The 18,372-nt window shown below is 41.6% G+C and overlaps 3 protein-coding genes across 6 annotated transcripts; 2 read left to right on the forward strand and 1 right to left on the reverse strand.

The window, feature by feature from the left end:
* The first annotated feature begins 3,028 nt into the window (after nt 1-3,028).
* LOC102691594 (RCC1 domain-containing protein 1) lies at nt 3,029-8,283 on the forward strand. Of its 4 annotated transcripts, none has more exons than XM_069190777.1 (8): nt 3,029-3,477; nt 3,957-4,145; nt 4,439-4,592; nt 5,309-5,430; nt 5,584-5,691; nt 6,941-7,087; nt 7,390-7,419; nt 7,724-8,283. In XM_069190777.1, the coding sequence occupies exons 1-8, from the start codon at nt 3,252-3,254 to the stop codon at nt 7,879-7,881; spliced, it is 1,134 nt and encodes a 377-aa protein (XP_069046878.1). In that variant the 5' UTR covers nt 3,029-3,251; the 3' UTR covers nt 7,882-8,283. The 4 variants fall into 4 exon arrangements, with proteins under 4 accessions (XP_069046878.1, XP_015199042.1, XP_015199044.1 ...); XM_015343556.2 differs by having other exon boundaries at nt 5,584-5,685; XM_015343558.2 differs by having other exon boundaries at nt 5,584-5,685; nt 6,944-7,087.
* A 138-nt stretch (nt 8,284-8,421) lies between these two features.
* On the reverse strand, nt 8,422-13,195 carry LOC102691791 (calcium and integrin-binding protein 1). The gene is made up of 7 exons (XM_006629084.2): nt 13,034-13,195; nt 11,673-11,707; nt 10,877-10,976; nt 10,287-10,440; nt 9,780-9,898; nt 9,327-9,415; nt 8,422-8,714 (listed from the first exon to the last, which is right to left on the reverse strand). The coding sequence occupies exons 1-7, from the start codon at nt 13,082-13,084 to the stop codon at nt 8,693-8,695; spliced, it is 570 nt and encodes a 189-aa protein (XP_006629147.2). The 5' UTR covers nt 13,085-13,195; the 3' UTR covers nt 8,422-8,692.
* Nucleotides 13,196-14,011: 816 nt separating this feature from the next.
* Nucleotides 14,012-15,948, forward strand: gdpgp1 (GDP-D-glucose phosphorylase 1). The gene has a single exon (XM_015343554.2). The coding sequence runs from the start codon at nt 14,064-14,066 to the stop codon at nt 15,297-15,299; it is 1,236 nt and encodes a 411-aa protein (XP_015199040.2). The 5' UTR covers nt 14,012-14,063; the 3' UTR covers nt 15,300-15,948.
* The last annotated feature ends 2,424 nt before the right edge of the window (nt 15,949-18,372 follow it).

Consider the following 18,372-nt stretch of genomic DNA (forward strand, 5'->3'; position numbering starts at 1 on the left):
ACAATTATTATTTTGTAGTAATCATCATCAGAGTACAAAAAGGGCAGCATCAGCACATAAACTTTGGAAAGTATCTGTTTTTTTCCCAAAATGACATTTTCTTCTCCCTTTTTTTGACAGTAGTGGTACTGTCAAAGTCTGAAATGAAACGTGTGATTACACATTGGTATAACTGGCTTTGGGATTGTTTTGGGAATCGCCAGCACAATCGCCATGTTTTAAATACTGAATACAAGCCAGTATTGTCCTTTCTCCTCAGACTGAGGGTGACAGGGTCATGGTCTGGGAGCAGATCATTTCCAAAAGGTGGAGAAACAGTTGTTGACAAGCAGTTACAGTATCTGTACATGCTGTATAAGACAACAGCAATAATAACTCCTTACACTTGTGTAGCGCTTTTCTAGACACTCCACTCAAAGCACTGTACAGGTAATGGGGATCCTCTCCACCACCACCAGTGTGCAGCCCCACCTGGATGAAGTGATGGCAGCCATAGTGCGCCAGAACACTCCCCACACACCAGCTCTCAGTGGGGAGGAAAACAGGGCGATGAAGCCAGTTCATAGATGGGGATTATTAGGAGGCCATGATTGGTAAAGGTTAGGGGGAAATTTGGCCAGGATACTGGGGTTAACACCCTTACTGTTTAAAAAAAAACCTGGAATTTTTAATGACCACGGAGAGTCAGGATCCTCGTTTTAAATCTCATTTGACAGAGAGCTCCTTTTTTACAGTATAGTGTCCCTGTCACTATACTGGGGCATTAGAACCTACATGGACCACAGAGTGAGCGCCCCCTCCTGGCCCCACTAACACCTCTTCCAGCAGAGACCTTAGTTTTCCCAGGAGGTCTCCCATTTGAGTGTGTGTGGATACATATATACGCACACACTGTCCTTTTTAATACTGTATAGTAAAACCTCAGTATTTGCTAGGGTTATGTACCTTGAAGTCTTCGTGAAGGGCGAATTTGCGAATTCTGGACGTATGGTGAAAATAGGGTATGATTCTGAGGCTCGTGAAACAAGCATTTCTGGAATAATATTATTAAAACAACTTTTAACTGTTTCAGAAATAGCGTTAGTAATTATTGGTAATGAAAATGAGTACTGCAAACTTAAAAATGCAGTTTTCCATCTATAATTCAAGTTATTGCATGTGCAAATAAAATAATGTGGTGTCTCTTGTTTGTATTCGTTTTTATACTTAGTAGAGTGCATTTTCTTTACTTTTTCCATTGCTATTATGTCTATTATAAATGCAGTGCTACTGTACTTTAATAGTTTACTGTACTTTATTCCACCAAAATAATAACAGACAAGAAAGTTCATTAAGGGTATTCACTCCCTTCCCTCTCAACTAACTCCTATTCTTGCCTCACACCTGAAGAAGGCTTCACAGCCGAAACGTTGTTTTCTTTCTTCCTTTTTTTCAGCAAGGAATAAACCTTTACTTGTTCCTTTGCAGCCTACGCATGCTGACGCAGCTCCCCACCTAACATAGTATGTGTCCACCGAGGTATTTGTTATGTAACACTTCTTTAATTTGGCAGCACACCACCGAGTTACATACAGGCATTACTCTGATAACAGATCTGCATACAATGCACATCTAATGCTTTCTTGAAGGAAGCTGAACACATGCACACCCCATGATGCACTGCTACCCAAACATGCCAACTCTGTGATAACCAGGCAGTGCCTTTACCGCAGAGTGATGCAGGATGTGTGAAGTAGGTCTGCAGGAAGATGAGCAAGTGGGTGCTTGCATTTACTCTCCTACTGCGCAGTTCATTAAAAGGGGATGTGGTCTGAGAATGTGGAAAAAGTGGTCACTAATACCTTTCACCTCATTGTTGAAAACACAAATCCAGAATTTGCGAATATTGAGGTTTTACTGTATTTCTTATTAAAGTTCTTTTTCACTAATTAATTAGATAGCTGCGGGCACTTGACCCAGCTATCTGGACAGATGCTGAAATTATCTAGAAATCAGCAGGAACATGCAGTGAGGTGGCCAGGCGTTATGCTGGTGATGTAGTGTTGGAAATTGTGCATGATGCATGCTGGTATTTATGTTTTCAAGGATAATAAAAGTCCACTCTGAGGGTACAAGAGAGAACATGTTTTAGGAATAAACTAAATAATTAATTAGTCTCTCCCCTCTGTTGTATTGTGCTGTATTGTAAGGCCCTTAACCCCAGGAGCTCCAGGAGCTCCGTATGAATGGCTGACCCTACGCTCTGACCCCAAGCTTCTCTCCCTGTCTGTGTGTCTGTGTGTCTCATGGAGAGCAAGCTGGGGTATGTGAAAAGACAAATTCCTAATGCAAGAAATTGTATATGGCCAATAAAGTGATCTGACCTGATCTTATCTTATCACTATACTGGGGCATTAGGACTCACACAGAACGCAGGGTGAGCGCCCCCCACTGGCCTCACTAACACCTCATCCAGCAGCAACCTTAGTTTTCCCAGGAGGTCTCCCATTCAGGTACTGGCCAGGCTCACACCTGCTTCAGCTGGTTTCTAATTGTGAATTGCAGGGTGATATAACTGCTGATATATATATATAAATAATACATTATTTTGCAAGGTGTAATGATTATTAATTGCTAATAGGATGTTTTGGAATGTGCTGCTTGCAAACCTGGTTATGCAGATCCACAGAAACTTCTTTATTTATTGGTGTAATTATTCATTAGTAGGCATTTTTATGCTAATAGTGTATCGCAGCATCTAAGTGTTAAACTGATATGCAGTTGACACTTAAATTGTGTACAATAACATCAATAATATCTTAAATCTAACATGGGCAATAAAGCACGGGATTATGTTTTTGGAAGTTTGGAATTTGGGAAATTTTCATGCGTTGAATGTATCATCCTCGTGAACAAAGTAATTCGCGGGTGTTTCATACCCTCTGGCTAGGTGGCGCTGTCAGAGGAATGAAGACTATATGAGGGTGCAGACGCTCTTGGTGAGTCAACGCTCCTCGGTTGTTTTGAATTATTTTGAATACTCCTGCGCAGTACCCCTCGAAAAGCAGCGGGGCTATGCAGACTAACTACGGTGCTTGGTTTTGGTGACGCTCTTTCTGACTTCTCGTACAGTAGATGCAGAATTCGTGCAGGCTTCCGTGATTGTAGTGTTGTAAAAGCTTACTTGCTACTAAGTTGTCTGTTAGCAGTGAGAAGTAAATCCTGTATTTGACGAAGGTGCATTGTTATCCGTTTGCAAATATTTATTTTTAATGCCTTGGTTTGGGTTCGGATTTAATGTCTTTGGACAGATAACACCTCTTCCATCGCAGTTAAGCAAGACAGAAGAAACCGTGCCCAGTGGGGGTGTGAGAGTCCTGGTCCCAACCAGGCTCAGTTGCTGTGGCAGTCATGAAGAGACGCCTGTCGAGAGACAAGAGGAACGCTGTCCTCAGGTCCGAGCGAGCTGGAGCAGAAGAGCTGTGCTCCATCGGAGAGGTATAAGATAGGATGCAAGTCTTAAATACCTCGCACAATCGAAGGAAAACTGGAGACTTTACTTCTTGTATTTACATGCAGAATTCTTATCGTGCGAGGGTCTACATTGGCGTGCAGGAACGTGTCATTTGTTCGAGGTTATTGTGAAATTTTAAAGGATTTGTATAATGTGTCAGCTGAAATAAAGAGTTTTGGCACTTATAATTACATAGATGTATGCACCTACTGATTTTTTATTTTTAAGAAGAAAGAAAATGGTTTTCTGAAGTCCATCCTTAAATAACAACTAACAACCAACTGCACCTACAAAAATACTACACCTATATCCAAAATAAGCTCGCAATCATTCATCTACAGTATGTCCTAACATCTCTAAGAAATGGCACTGAAACATGCTTTCCAAAATAGCCTTGTTATGGCTGTGCATCAGTTGCAAAGTCAGACTTTTTCTTTTAATTCGAAAGCCTGGTTTGTTCCAGGTGATGGACCCGTCTGTCTGTCAGGCTTTGGAACAGGTCCTCCCAGCTTTGTGTCAAGAACAAAGGGTTGCCTGGATGCCCTTGTGAGTGAGAGGTTGTTGACGCTGGCTTTCGCAGACAGAGTGGAATGCTGGGACATGGAGGGCAAGACTATCTGGAAGATGGAGTGCTCCAGTCCGGATACTGTAGGTAGTTCTTTCAGCTTTGTGTCTGGAAGTAACAGTGTTCAGTTAACATATTGTGAGCCAACTAATGTTTTTTGAAAGAGGATTCATTCAGGAATTAAAAATTTCACCCAAACTCCTGTAACAATGCTGTTATATGTTAATATTAGTCTGATGCTGTTTTTTGCTGCTCAGTGGAAAAAAGAGTTTTGGTTTTTCCTTTCTTGCTGAAGAATGATTTCTTAAATGGAGATTAAATTACTTTCACAGTTTCTTTCACATAGATGTTAAAATGTCTCTTTTTCTGTTTTGCTTCAGCTTTGCCACTGGTTCCTGGAGGCTATGTAGCTGCAGATGTCCCTTTCTATCGCCCCTTGTCTCCACAGCTCTGTGCTCATAAGCTGGCTCTGGGCACTGAGCACGCGGTGCTGCTGACTGCCGCTGGAGCTGTGTACACCTGGGGCTCTGGGAGGTGAGAGCAGGACGTGCAGGCACAGATGGCCACTTTGGTTAATCATTGATCAGAAACTGCGTTGCTACCAGTCACATTGATCCAGGAACATCATTACCCACTAATGGCAGCGATGTGCATCAGTATGATGTCTTAAAACACACAGGTTTTCAGTTATTTAGTCCCCCTGTGATCTTAATTAAGTAATTGAAATACTTATTTGAAAAGAATCAGTCAGATCGCCTGTTTTTTTCTGGTTTTAATTGGTGTGCTGGTTGAGCAGTACTAATTAAACGTGCAGGATTGTGGCCTTTGAGGATGGGTGCTGCCCACCCCTGCTTAAACAGATTAATAATAATAATTGCTTACACTTATATAGCTCTTTTCTGGACACTCCACTCAAAGCTCTTTACAGGTAATGGGGATCCCCTCCACTCCCACCAGTGTGCAGCTCCACCTGGATGATGCAACGGCAGCCATAGTGCGCCAGAACGCTCCCCACACACCAGCTGTCAGTGGGGAGGAGAACAGAGTGATGGAGCCAGTTCAGTGATGGGGATTATTAGGAGGCCACGATTGGTAGGGGCCAATGGGAAATTTGGCCAGGACGTCGGGATTACTCCCCTACTCCTTTCGAGAAACACCCTGGGATTTTTAATGACCACCACAGCTTGAAAAGCTCTTCCGTCTTCCCGATATCAGGCTGCCCTGACCCGGCTGCTTTGTTGTGTTTGCAGCCATGGCCAGCTGGGGCACGGGGGGCTGGACAGCCAGGCCGAGCCTCAGGTTGTGGAGGCGCTGTGGGGTCTCTCCATGAGGGACGTGGCCGCAGGGGGCTGGCACTCAGCCTGCATCAGTGGTAAGGGCCGTGCCCGTGCGCCCAGTTTCTCAAGGACCACTTGTGCGGGAGAAGGCAGCTGTCGCCGTGCGAGGGGGGGGTCTGGGTGTTAGGGAGCAGTGTGCGGTTTTCCCTCAGTGACCTGTCGGTCTTCTCTGTTTCTTCCCTGAGCAGCAGGGGGAGACCTGTATGTGTGGGGCTGGAATGACAGAGGCCAGCTGGGGCTCCCCTCTCGCGGCCTGAGAGCAGAGCAGCAGCAGCGAAGCAGTGGAGCAGGTGGGAGTAAGGCCCCTCGAACTCAGACCAACTGACCCTGATAGAGCATCTGTAGAGTGGTCTTTATATACTTAACTAGGCTGTTGAGGGTTGGGGAAAAAAACATGAGTGTGTGTGTATACATATATATGCACACACTGTCCTTATTAATACTGTATAGTAAAACCTCAGTATTCGCTAGGGTTAGGTACCTTGAAGTCTTCCTGAAGGGCGAATTTCCAAATTCTGGACTTATGGGGAACGTAGGGTATGATTCTGAGGCTCGTGAAACAAGCATTTCTAGAATAATATTTTTAAAACAACTTTTAACTGTTTCAGAAATAGCGTTAGTAATTATTGGTAATGAAAATTACCAATAATTACTGAAAACTTAAAAATGCAGTTTTCCCTCTATAATTCAAGTTATTGTATGTGCATTCTGTACTTTAATAGTTTACTGTACTTTATTCCACCAAAATAATAACAGACAAAAAAGTTCATTAAGTGTATTCACTCCCTTCCCACTCAACTAACTCCTATTCTTGCCTCACACCTGAAGAAGGCTCCACGGCCGAAACGTTGTTTTCTTTCTTCCTTTTTTTCAGCAAGGAATAAACCTTTACTTGTTCCTTTGCAGCCTACGCATGCTGACGCAGCTCCCCACCTAACATAGTATGTGTCCACAGAGGTATTTGTTATGTAACACTTCTTTAATTTGGCAGCACACCACCGAGTTACATACAGGCATTACTCTGATAACAGATCTGCATACAATGCACATCTAATGCTTTCTTGAAGGAAGCTGAACACATGCACACCCCATGATGCACTGCTACCCAAACATGCCAACTCTGTGATAACCAGGCAGTGCCTTTACCGCAGAGTGATGCAGGATGTGTGAAGTAGGTCTGCAGGAAGATGAGCAAGTGGGTGCTTGCATTTAATCTCCTACTGCCCAGTTCATTAACAGGGGGATTTGGTCTGAGAATGTGGAAAAAGTGGTCACTAATACTTTTCACCTAATTGTTGAAAACACAAATCCAGAATGTGCGAATATTGAGGTTTTACTGTATTTCTTATTAAAGTTCTTTTTCACTAATTAATTAGATAGCTGCGGGCACTTGACCCACTTATCTGGACAGATGCTGAAATTATCTAGAAATCAGCAGGAACATGCAGTGAGGTGGCCAGGCGTTATGCTGGTGATGCAGTGTTGGAAATTGTGCATGATGCATGCTGGTTTTTGTATTTGTAAAATTGATGCCTTTTAATACAGCAGGAAGTGGTGGGATGATGAGAGAGCAGGATGCGAACAGTGATGTCTTCATCTCAATCCAGGCGTTCCCTGCCCTGGTGGACCTGCCTCAGGGGTCAGAGGTCACCAGAGCTAGTTGTGGGTCACGCCACACAGCAGCAGTTGCATGTAGGTAACAAAAATGTCTCTTTCCCAGTGTACGCAGTTTTCACTGTGATGCTTGGTAGACATGTTGAAATTAACATAAGACAGTTAGCATTAAATAAATGTTTAACAATTTCAATATTTTCAGATTATGCAAATTCATAATGTATCTGTGTTTTATTACTGTGACATTAAGGTTAAAACCATTTATTTTCTTCAAAGTAATTTAATGAGGATTAATGATGTTTTTCACCTGCAGTAATTTGTATCAATAAAGACCTTATGACTTGTGTAAATAAAATGTAAATCATTGTTTTATGGTTTAGGTACTGGTGATCTCTACACATGGGGCTGGGGTAAGTTTAATAGCGTTGCCAAACCAGCTGTTTTATCACTTATTCTATTGAGCATGATTGGGCTTGCAGTTATCATGGCATTTTAGACAAAGGTGCATTATTCCCTGTAAACGTTTTGAAGTCCCCAGATATGAAGAATCCATTTAGTATTTGTTTTCAAGGATAATAAAAGTCCACTCTAGGGTACAAGAGAGAACAGGTTTTAGTAAATAATTAACTTAATAAAATTAATTTAAACTAAATAATTAACTAGTCTCTCCCCTCTGTTGTATTATGCTGTATTGTAAGGCTCTTGGTGTTGCAGGTGATTATGGACAGCTCGGCCAGGCAACTCCACACAGTTCAGACCAGCCTGCCCGTGTGGACTACTTCACTGAACAGAGCCTGCGGGTGGTGGATGTGGTGTGTGGGCCCTGGAACACCTTTGTCTATACAGAAGAGAAAAAAGCCATGCTCTTGTGATGTACAGTAAGCTCCATCCCACAAGCCCGCTGTTTCTGGATTTTTATTCAGCTCTTCAGCCTAGGAAAATAGCAGATGTTGATGCAGTAGTTTTAACACTCTGAAGCTGTGTCTACTGCTCTGCGATGTAACAGTGATGCTTTGTTCCATTGTTACATAGCTTTTGAATCATGAATATTGAAGAGAAAACTTAGGAACCTTAGAAATAATGACTTTATTTTGAATATTTGCTTAATGACAGGAATAGGTCACCATGTAAGTCTAAGTCTATGAAATAAAATACAGAACTAGGAAACTTGACCTTTGCCTCCTACTTGGATGTGAAAGATATTTACAAGAGTGTGGAGTGTTCTAATCACCATTAATTTTCCATGGACAATTAATAAAGATTTGTAGACTTTCTGGAGTGTCTTGTTTTAAAACTAAACTTTAATTTACCCAGTATTGAGTTGTGTAGGTGCATTTGTACAGTGAGAACACAATTTTGTTGAGAGAAAAATCTTGTTTTTACTTGTTAATCTTGCAAACACATTGCACACATAAGAAGAAAATGTTTTATTGCACGAGAGAGTATTAAGATCATATATAAAATAGATAACAGCATTTTCACAGTAGAACTACATTCATCTACAAAATGTTAAGGTTCTAAAAAATATTAAAACAATGTATTATAATTTAAGGCACAAGATGGAGCTCCATTGTATAAAAAGTTAAAATTTGCAGTTTGAAATGCTGGCATCCTGCCTGTCAGGAAGAGGACCATGAGACGGCTTGCTTGCAGTGGCTCCGACTCTTTCACAGGGCAGCCAGCTCACAGGATAATCCTAAATGAGCTTCAGAAATACAAGAGGTCTGTTAGCCATACTGCCTCATCCAACCAGCCAGTGCCAGAAAAGCCTCATTGCTGGTAAGGGGTACAGCAGCCAAGAGCCTATGCTGGAGGCACAGAGCTAAAAGAGGGTGACTGTAGGTTGGGCATACACACATTTTAGAAATGCCAGTTAACCTAGGAAACTGGAGCACCTGGCAGAAACCCACATGAAAACAGGGAGGATGTCCCACTTCATAGGTTGGAATCACACCCAGGAGCTGTTAGGAAGCAGCACCAACTGCCAACGCTGTCAGTCAGTTCATTCTGCAATTCCACTGGTTTATTTTTTACCTTAGTCTAAGTCATAACTTCTTTTTGGCTAATACAAGATAATAGGTATATATATTTTAGCCATGAGTGATTTTAATTCATGGAAATGTGTAGATATAATTTTTTGAAAGTGTTCTCTTCTAAAGTAAAAAAGTATTTTGTATTTAATATTTTTCCCATATACCATCTATTTTTCCTGAATTAATTTACTCCACAAACATTTTACCATGTGCATCCAATGTTGACTTTCACCATGAAGTAATGTAGCTCTGAAGATTCAAATTAGGTGTTTAAAATCTCTTACCCAACAAAATCAGGCGATCTTGAGATGACATGCTGGAATTCTGAGAGATTCACAGTTCCATCTTTGTCAATATCGGACTCCTCGAGGATCTAAGGTTTGTTTAAAATTAGTTAACGTGTTGAACACTAACTTCACATTGTTAGTAATGCATTCTACAATATGGTTTCTTTAATTCATTCACTTTCAGTCTGTCCTGTTCAGCGTCATGGCATTTACAATCTGGTTTTACCATTTATCAGTACTGTAACATTTTGCTTGTTTGCCTTCTCTCTCAGTACAATGAATGTAAAACACCCTCACCAAAGTGCCATCAAAATGTATTTCTACAATTTCATTTACAACTATATAGTTCAATAGAACAGAATTTGGGAAGAGAGTGTATTAATCTGATTTCAGAGAAAGTCTGTTAAACGGGCTGAGTGAGAGGCAAAGCTGCACTTTCTGTCAACTTACATTGGAAATAAGCTGTCTCATCTCCTCTGCGCTCAGACGAGTCTCATCTGTGTCTCCAGTCAGGCAGTTCACCAGCTTCTCTAGGTCAGCCCGATCCAGAGTCCCATCATCGTCGAAGTCTGATCCATAAAAAAAACACAGAGAAAAAGATTAACAGTGTCTTGAATCTTGCAGCGAGTTTTAAAAGAATCTGATTGTCCCTGCTCAACAACACGGTTTAGTATTCCTGTTGGGAGAATAAAAATAAAGATATAAATGCTACTTTACTTTCTGTAGTAAAAGTCGTTTACCTAGTAGACTTTAGATATACATTTCTGTGCCAACTATTCTTACCTTTCTTAGGGCTCCACTAAATGCTCTATTAAATTGCAATTTGACCAAACTGCAATACTTTTGCACTTTTGATCTTCACAATTGGGAAAAAAAAGCTTTGACTTCAGCTGTTCAGAGCTTTAAGTCTTAATATACCTTTGATTTAATATACCAGCATTTACTAAAAGCTTTTACCAAAAATCCGGAAGGCATAGTGTGATTTGATCTCGGGGGTAGCTGAGTCGCTGAAGGCACTCAGGAGGTCTAGGAAGTCCTCAAATGACAGGCTGCCATCTTTATTTTCTGAGGTAGAGAACACAAGACAGATCCTCTGCCGGAATGGATTACACTGGTGAGGGAGAAAAACATTAAAATCATAAAGAATGCTGCAGGGGAGAGGAGCTCATTCAGACCATCTAGTTCATTTGGCTGCTTGACAAAATGATTGCATCTCCCAAGTATAATAAAGTCCGCATTCAACAAGCATCAGAGATTTATTTGTACGAGGCAGAATAGCTGAAGAAGAGACAATTCGGAACTTGTTCTGCTTCATGACAGAAAAGCCCCCCAGCTCTTTTCCTGACAGCAGGGTGTGTCTTACATGGTACAGTACATTAGACTGGAGTGCAAGCTGAACTTCACCTTTTCTTATGTACTGTGAATATCTAAGACCAGTGAGTATACAAAGTGTACCTCAAGAAAAGTTATTTAAAGTTGAATGTCTGAACTTCCAACTTTAAAAAATATCCGCAATACTGGCATTGAAGGGATTTGCAGTACAATACCTTTAGTTCTGGTAGAGAAAGGATCTTTTCCATGGATACCCTGGAACTTGGAAACTGCCTCTCTTCTCTGGAAAGGAGCTCGGTGAATTTCCTGTGGGCACTGAAAACAAATGGAAAAAAAAGGAAGGTAGAAGCCAAGTAGAAAACACTGCACATTTAAAAATCCAGAGTCTGTTTCAATCAAGGATAACAGGCATTTTTAATGACCACAGAGAGTCAGGACCTTGTTTTTTACGTCTCATTCGATGGACAGCGCCTGTTTACACTATAGTGTCCCCGTCACTTTCCTGGGGCATTAGGACCCACATGGACAGCAGGGTGAGCGCCCCTTGCTGGCCCCACTAACACCTCTCTGTGGATAGCACCACAGGAATTGAACCCAGTTTCTGTGAGTCTAGCAAAGTTAATGAGGTCTGGTTATATAAAAGACTTTCACAAGGTTAGTATTTTGGGGGTTTTAGGAAGCAATATGGGCGATTGCTTGAATTTGACAATAACACGGAAGGAAAAGGTGTCTATCTAGGATCTACTAATTCTAAACAAATATCACACAGCATTGTCTTTGTACGTTTTCATGTGTTCAGAACCCTGTAGTCACCCTGTCTAAGGCTGGGGACTGACAATATTGAATTATATAAATGTGCTTGAAGTGCAGGTGAAATTCAGCCTGGAGTTCTAGAGAGCAAAGTCCATTTTCACCAGGAAGTAACAGTTGCTCCTCAGATAACATTATCATCTAGTCTACACCAACAGGACTACAGCAAGATAATAAAATTCCAAAAATGAAAGTACTTACAGCAGAATTTCTTGCTTTGTTAAAAATGTCAGCTCCTGGAATGCAAAATATCAACAAATTATTTTTATTAGATATATATATATAGTAATTATAGTAGTATATATTGTTTACTTTGGGTTTAAAATGTATTTTTATTAATTCATTTTCTAGTGTTAAGTTATTAATCTATAATCAGTTATCAATTCAAATGTGAAGAAATTAATTATTTAATAATGCAAAAGGTATACTTTCAAAAGCAAGTGTATTAAAAAAACATGAATCAAACTTATTTCTGATGTGTGTACAGTCAAGTTTTTCTTTCTGTAAAAATCTTGTTAATGTGCCATTATGAAACAATATTCATGAACAATGGATACATTTGTAGTGTCATGTATAAAGGGTTACATGGGTAATGAAACAGCATAATAACCACATTATTTACTGTAAGTTATTAAAGATAACCTATCACTTGTAATTGACAAACTCACAAAGGTATTATCAGGAAAATTACATTTTTTGTAGCAGGTGCACTGATGTTTTATTGAACACATATAATTTAGGTAAATGCATTATATTGACTGACAATTGTCATCAACATGGGGTCAGCTGTGAAAGTGACTGGACAGTAGCAGGAGTGACCATCTTTGGAAGCAATGCTAGGTGTACGTCTGTGATCAATTCCATGGATCAGGTTAAATGTGCTCCTTTCTTTGACTCTGCCCCAGTTCTTTCTTAATGTCTGAAAACTGGTCTCTGTCAGACATTTCAGACACTGGTCTCTGTGCCCTAGATGCCACACAGTACCAGCTCAGCTCATGTGACAAATGTTGAATGGGATTCAGGTCTGGAAAGTAGTAACTAGTATCCACGGCATAAATGTCACATTCCCATCTGGCAGGACGCATGTTTGTGCTAAGGTACACGAGCAGTATGAGGATGTGCAGGGTCTCGCTAGAACGCTGGATGAGCCCGCAGATAGGCAGCAGGTGAGATCCTGGCATTTGAACGCCTTTACACTCTTGATAAGCTGAACATATTCACTTGCTTATATTCAACACGTTAAATGACCTCATTTTCCGTTATCAATTGACTGATCAATCACTAATTACGTTAAGATTAAGATCTTATGAAAAGTTAGTCATTCGAGTGTATCACGGTTAGTTATGAATGATCAGTTAATCAAAATGACATAGTAAACATTTAAGCAATATCCAACATCCGTACATTTATTTTTCTAAAGCCATACTTACATAAATAGAGTGATAAGTCTATTTTGATCCTCAGTATATATTCTCTATCAACTCGTTATTTTATCACAACAAAGCAAACCCTTAATATTATTCCAAGAACCTTTAAAATAAATATGTAATTCGATCAGTTACCTGATATTCTGACAGTAAGTCTTTTGGTAATTTGCTCGCTGATGTCCCCATAGTTTGCTCAAACTAAAATCAAATAAAAGTTCAGACCCAACTTTTTTCACGTCGAAATCGAATATAGAAGTTTTGCTAAACTTTCTCCACTTCCTCTTCCTGCAATGACGTAACAGTTGCCGTAGAAACGGATTTACAAAAGAAGCCGTCGCACGAAGTTGTGTGAGGCCTCTGCCAAAACTGTGCGTATTTGTATGACCCTATCTGAAGAATTTTGATACATATTTTTGCTACTGTACATAACATCGTTAATATTGGTAATATCTCAATTTTTTGTCATTGTGTTTTATGATAAATATTTAAATCTTTATTAATATTGTAGCGCCCTCGGGTACCGCGAAGCAGGCTGGGAGTTGTAGGCGGGGGGGGAGTCTGAGGGTCAGCACGATGACCAGCAGCTGACCCTGCTTATGTAAACAGTGTTATATTAGTTTAAGCGTCCTGTGGAGCTTTGTAAGTGTATAGTCTTCTGATAACGAGTTACCACCCTCAACCTGTGTACGTGTTCCGTCGGTCCCCTTATGTGTGTGTGTAAATCCTGTTTTTGGGTTTGGTTTGAATGGGAAAGTAAAGCAATCACTTGTCTCGCTATCTCGTCTCCACTTGTCTTTTGTCCTGCGTGAACTCGAAAACGCTACAATATGTATTGAAACGTATTTGGGTTAATTAAATATGTATTCAAACGTATTTGGGTATGTTCATTAGTATTACTTATGCGGTGCTTTCATTTTGAATTATTTACAATTATATTTATGTAATAAGATATATATCTTATTTTAGCTTCTAACTAGTGGTTTCCCACACCTATTTAACTCTGTTCCTAGACTAACTGATATTATCTGCGAGACTATCCAGTGATTTGTTTTTCTCAAAACGAATATTCTTTTTAGGATTTCTCTTTTTCTTCAGGCGGTTTAGTGGTATCCACAATGGGGTCCTCCACTTACTTACGCATTAATGATGTCATCAATATAGGACGATGGCGTCTCCCTGTTCCTGGTTTACCGGTGTCCAGGAACTCGGAGCAGGTTTCGGGAGTGGAGCTCGGACCCAGACTGAAACGTTCAGCTTAATGGAAATGACTCACATCCACCAGTTTCTGTACAGTGACAAACATTTTGTCCACAATGTCTGTTGGCCGGGCGATTCCAACAAATGCAAGCATTCACAGTTTCTGTCTAAATTCGATTTAACACTAAGGTCCGCTTGGACTGAAAAGATGGTCCAGGGGCTATTTCGATATCACCTCGGGGATTTACAGACACGGATTTTACCTGGTCCACATCGCTTTGTTGCTCAGTTAAATATCTCACGGGGCAAGGAACGCAGGAAACCGCAAGAGATACTAAGCATCTCCCAGAGGTTTGACGCAAAACAGTTTCACTTCAATAAAATACAGCCAGGGGAGATCGTTTTTGAATTGTGTAAGCGAGATGCGTGTGACGCGAGTGAAGGCGATGAAACCAGAGAGGGGGAGACATGTTCTTACCAGAACGGTACCGCAGATGATCTCGCCCGCAGCCTAGTCGTGATTAACGTGAGCCCACTGGAAGTCGGCCACTGTTTGCTCATTCCCGACCCGAGCCGGTGTCTGCCCCAGATTCTCACTCCGGGCGCTGTTCGGATCGGAATCGAGGCGGTTCTACTGAGTTCTCACCCGGGCTTTCGAGTGGGATTTAACAGCCTGGGCGCATTTGCCTCCGTCAACCATTTACACCTCCACGGCTACTACCTGGACCATGAGCTCCGCATTGAATCCGCCCGCACCGAGCCACTCATACCTCAAAGGGGCTTTCATCTCCTTCCTGAATTTCCCGCCGGATTCATGTTTTACACAGACGGCGAGGGTTTGCGTGCAACCGTCGAATACGTCTGTAAGCTCACTGACAGTTTAGTGGAAAGGAACATCGCTCACAACCTCTTCCTAACCCGTGGCCGCCCGCCTGGGGATCATCCTCATCCGGACTCGGCCCGTCCCGGTGTCCGTATAGTCGTGTGGCCTCGGATCTCCTGTTTCGGAGCGAAAGAGGAGTCTGCCTTCAACGTGGCCCTCTGTGAGCTTGCAGGACATTTGCCATTTAAGAACCAGGAGGACTTTGAAACGATCGAGGAGGACGATGTGAAACGCATAATCGAGAAATACCTCTTTCCTGAAAATAAATTCATTGCGTTACAAGCAGAGCTAAAGCATCTGTTGAACGATCAGCCCCATTAAACAGTAAAATGTCATACAATTAATTAGACCATACTGTATGTACTGTAAATCCCGTGTAAATATCAAAGTAATGAGAAGGTGAATCGATTCGATTGCACATTTAGTTAACATTAACATTTTTTTTTTAAAATTGCAGTCATCAGCACTGTTCTTGACATCAGAACAGAGACATCTTGGTTTTACTGTGAATTCCTGAAACGCGGTTATGATTTCTGTCATATTTTGCAGCTCCTCTCTTTAATCTCTACCTTGCGTCACATCTAGTCGGTTCAGTAGTTTATGTTGATATATGATTAACTTTAGCATATATCATATTTTTTTCATATATTTTTCATATAAACGGGAAGAGGTCAAACGACCTTTTTAGATAGCTGGGTTGCAAGTAGCTCTTTATTCATCCCTGAATCTCATCCTGCTCTTTCTGAAAGGAGATGAGGTGTCAGCTTCAGCAGAACGACTGAGTGGCTTGTTCGGGACTCGTGACAGCCCTTTGTGTAAAATAATTTCCTCTTTTCTTTGTTTGAAAAGCACTGTCATTGATTGCACTACTGTAACATTGTTAAAATTGGCTTTGAAGTTGTTATGCTTCGTTGTGACAATTTAGGATTGTTTTAAGTCAGTCGCCTTGGATAAAGGTCGTTGCAATTGCTGTATAATGTCAGTGTTTGTTTTTCAGACGTTATCTGATCTCTGAATACTTTTGTTTAAGAATATTAAGAATATATGTTATATTACGAAATCATTCATATCTGGATACTGCGTTTTAATTTCAGATAAACAGGAAAACCGGAAAGCGACGCCACCAGCAGAGGGCGACAACGAGCCTTTAGTACTTTACATTTAGTATTAGGAATAGCTTTTTTGTTATTAATTTTAACAGCGTTGTAGGAGGGTGCGGACAGCAGGGAGAATTGAGGGATTTAGTGGCTGTGAAGCATGGAACAGAGATTCTGTGCACTGTAGGAAGGATATAATGCATATAGCTGCATTTTCTAACCACTTTATCCAGTACAGTTGTCGCAGGGGAGCTGGACCCTATCCCAGAAATGAATGGGCACAATGCCAGTCCATCACAGGCACAAACACGAAGGCACACACTCACACCAGGTCAAACTTTCCCAGAAGTCAACGAACCACCCAGCATGTCTGTTGACTGTGGGAGGAAACCAGAGCAACCGGAGGTAACCCACACAAGCACAGGGAGAACATACAAACTCCTCATAGATAACACCCCAGGAATTGAACCCAGGGCCCCAACACTGCAAGATAACAATGATAAACACTGTGCCATCATGCTGCTCTGAAAACTTTAACAGCACAACACAAATTTGTATTGAACTATTAAGCGTGTCACACAGAATTGCATGCATCTATTTTTTTCTGTTCCGTGAGCAGACAAACTCTTAACAATGAAGTGCACCGAAAACCGAGAGCAAGAGATCAGGCCGAGAGCTCAAGCGGGGATCGGGATCTTGGCCATTGAGGTTTGTGCTGCTGCACTCATTTCCAGGTGGTTATGTACCGTTCCGGCGTCGCGCAGCTCTTCAGGGCTGCCTGCTGCCTCTGCTGCGCTGTCTGCTCCAGTGTTTTTCGCACTCGGTGCAGTGTTGTGATCAGGGAGCGGTTCTCCTGCAGCAGAGCCTCCCACTCTGCTCGTGCAGCTCTGCTCCGCCTCCTCGCTCGGTCTCGCTGCAGCTCTGCAACACTGAGCTCCGACTCAAGCATCTGCAGCCTGCCATGGAGGATGCAAAATCAGTCAGCAGCAGAAGGCTTTTCATGGTTTAATCATGCCCAGATACCACTATTTAGTCTTCCACCACTTCTCCTTAACAATTGTAAGAATCCTACAAATCCTTCAAGGCTCAGCTTGACTTAGGACTCTACCTCATTAGGTATTGCTGTTTAGTGATCTCCATTGTCCTCCTGAGAAACAGCGCCTCCTCCTGGTAACCCTGCTGTAACTGCTGGTCAAGGAACTCGGCCTCTCTCCTCAACCTGCTTTCCCTGGTCACATCCTCCTGCTGGCTTGAAGCACAGAGACAGACAGACCTGGACAGATGAAGGCATCCGTACGCACTGAGCACAGCAATTTCAGTTTTTGATCAACTCATCTTTAAAACCTGAGTGATTCAAACCTACTGCAGAGTAAACTCCATGCAGTCTTTTCAAATGATTCCTGTGGTCAGAGTGAAAGAAGATAGACAGTAAAGAATGTTAACCATCCCCCAGTGGTGTGTGTTGCAATTACAGATATGAAACCCCCCAGTTCTGCCAAGGGTGACTGCTGTGCTGGTAACATTCTCACAACACAACCGTACACTTATTTTCCTGTTATCAGCCCATCAGATAGTCCAAATAGCCCAAATTGTAGATGATGATACTTGGCTTTGTACTCTGCTGTAGATAGTCAGAGGTAAACAGCCATCTCAAGCAATTCGGTGAGATAATTCTGCTACACAAGAACCCCTAAAGGTGCTTAGGAAACCTCTTTTTCACCCAGGAGGTGTGGGCATGGTTAGCCTGCAGGGAGTCTTCACTCTGGGCCAGGGCCTTACAATGCCCCCGGAACATCCCGCCTTTGCCTTGCTCCATCACTGGAAGACACCAGGGGGCAGTGTGCAGTAACACTTAGCTCCACTACCAAAACAGTTCCGCTTCCTGAGCCCTCAGATGTCCCAAGAGTCTGATCACGTTACCTGGAGTATTTAATACACAATGAAAATGCTTCTAAAACAATGATCTACACAAGTGTACCTGTGCATAACAATAAATAATCAGAGCTTCACTGTGTTAATATAAAACAATTAAATATGACTGCAGAAATCTTAACTGCTGTTAAACCTAATGTGTCTGGTCACACAGCACATAGTTTCAGTGGGTTAACCAGATTATAGGGCTTTTAGTTTCCAATTACCAAGCATTTCTGGTTCCAGAAACCAAAGCACCTAATAAAATATATAGTAGTACTATTTTCCTAAGATACGTTGCTAAAACCTTGATTTCTGCGCTCTTGGTGTGTGAGATTTCCTTCTGTGAAACCATACTGTTCATCACATCTCTGAAACTCCATAAT

This window comes from Lepisosteus oculatus, chromosome 5 (assembly GCF_040954835.1).
Source record: "Lepisosteus oculatus isolate fLepOcu1 chromosome 5, fLepOcu1.hap2, whole genome shotgun sequence".
Lineage (NCBI taxonomy): Eukaryota > Metazoa > Chordata > Actinopteri > Semionotiformes > Lepisosteidae > Lepisosteus > Lepisosteus oculatus.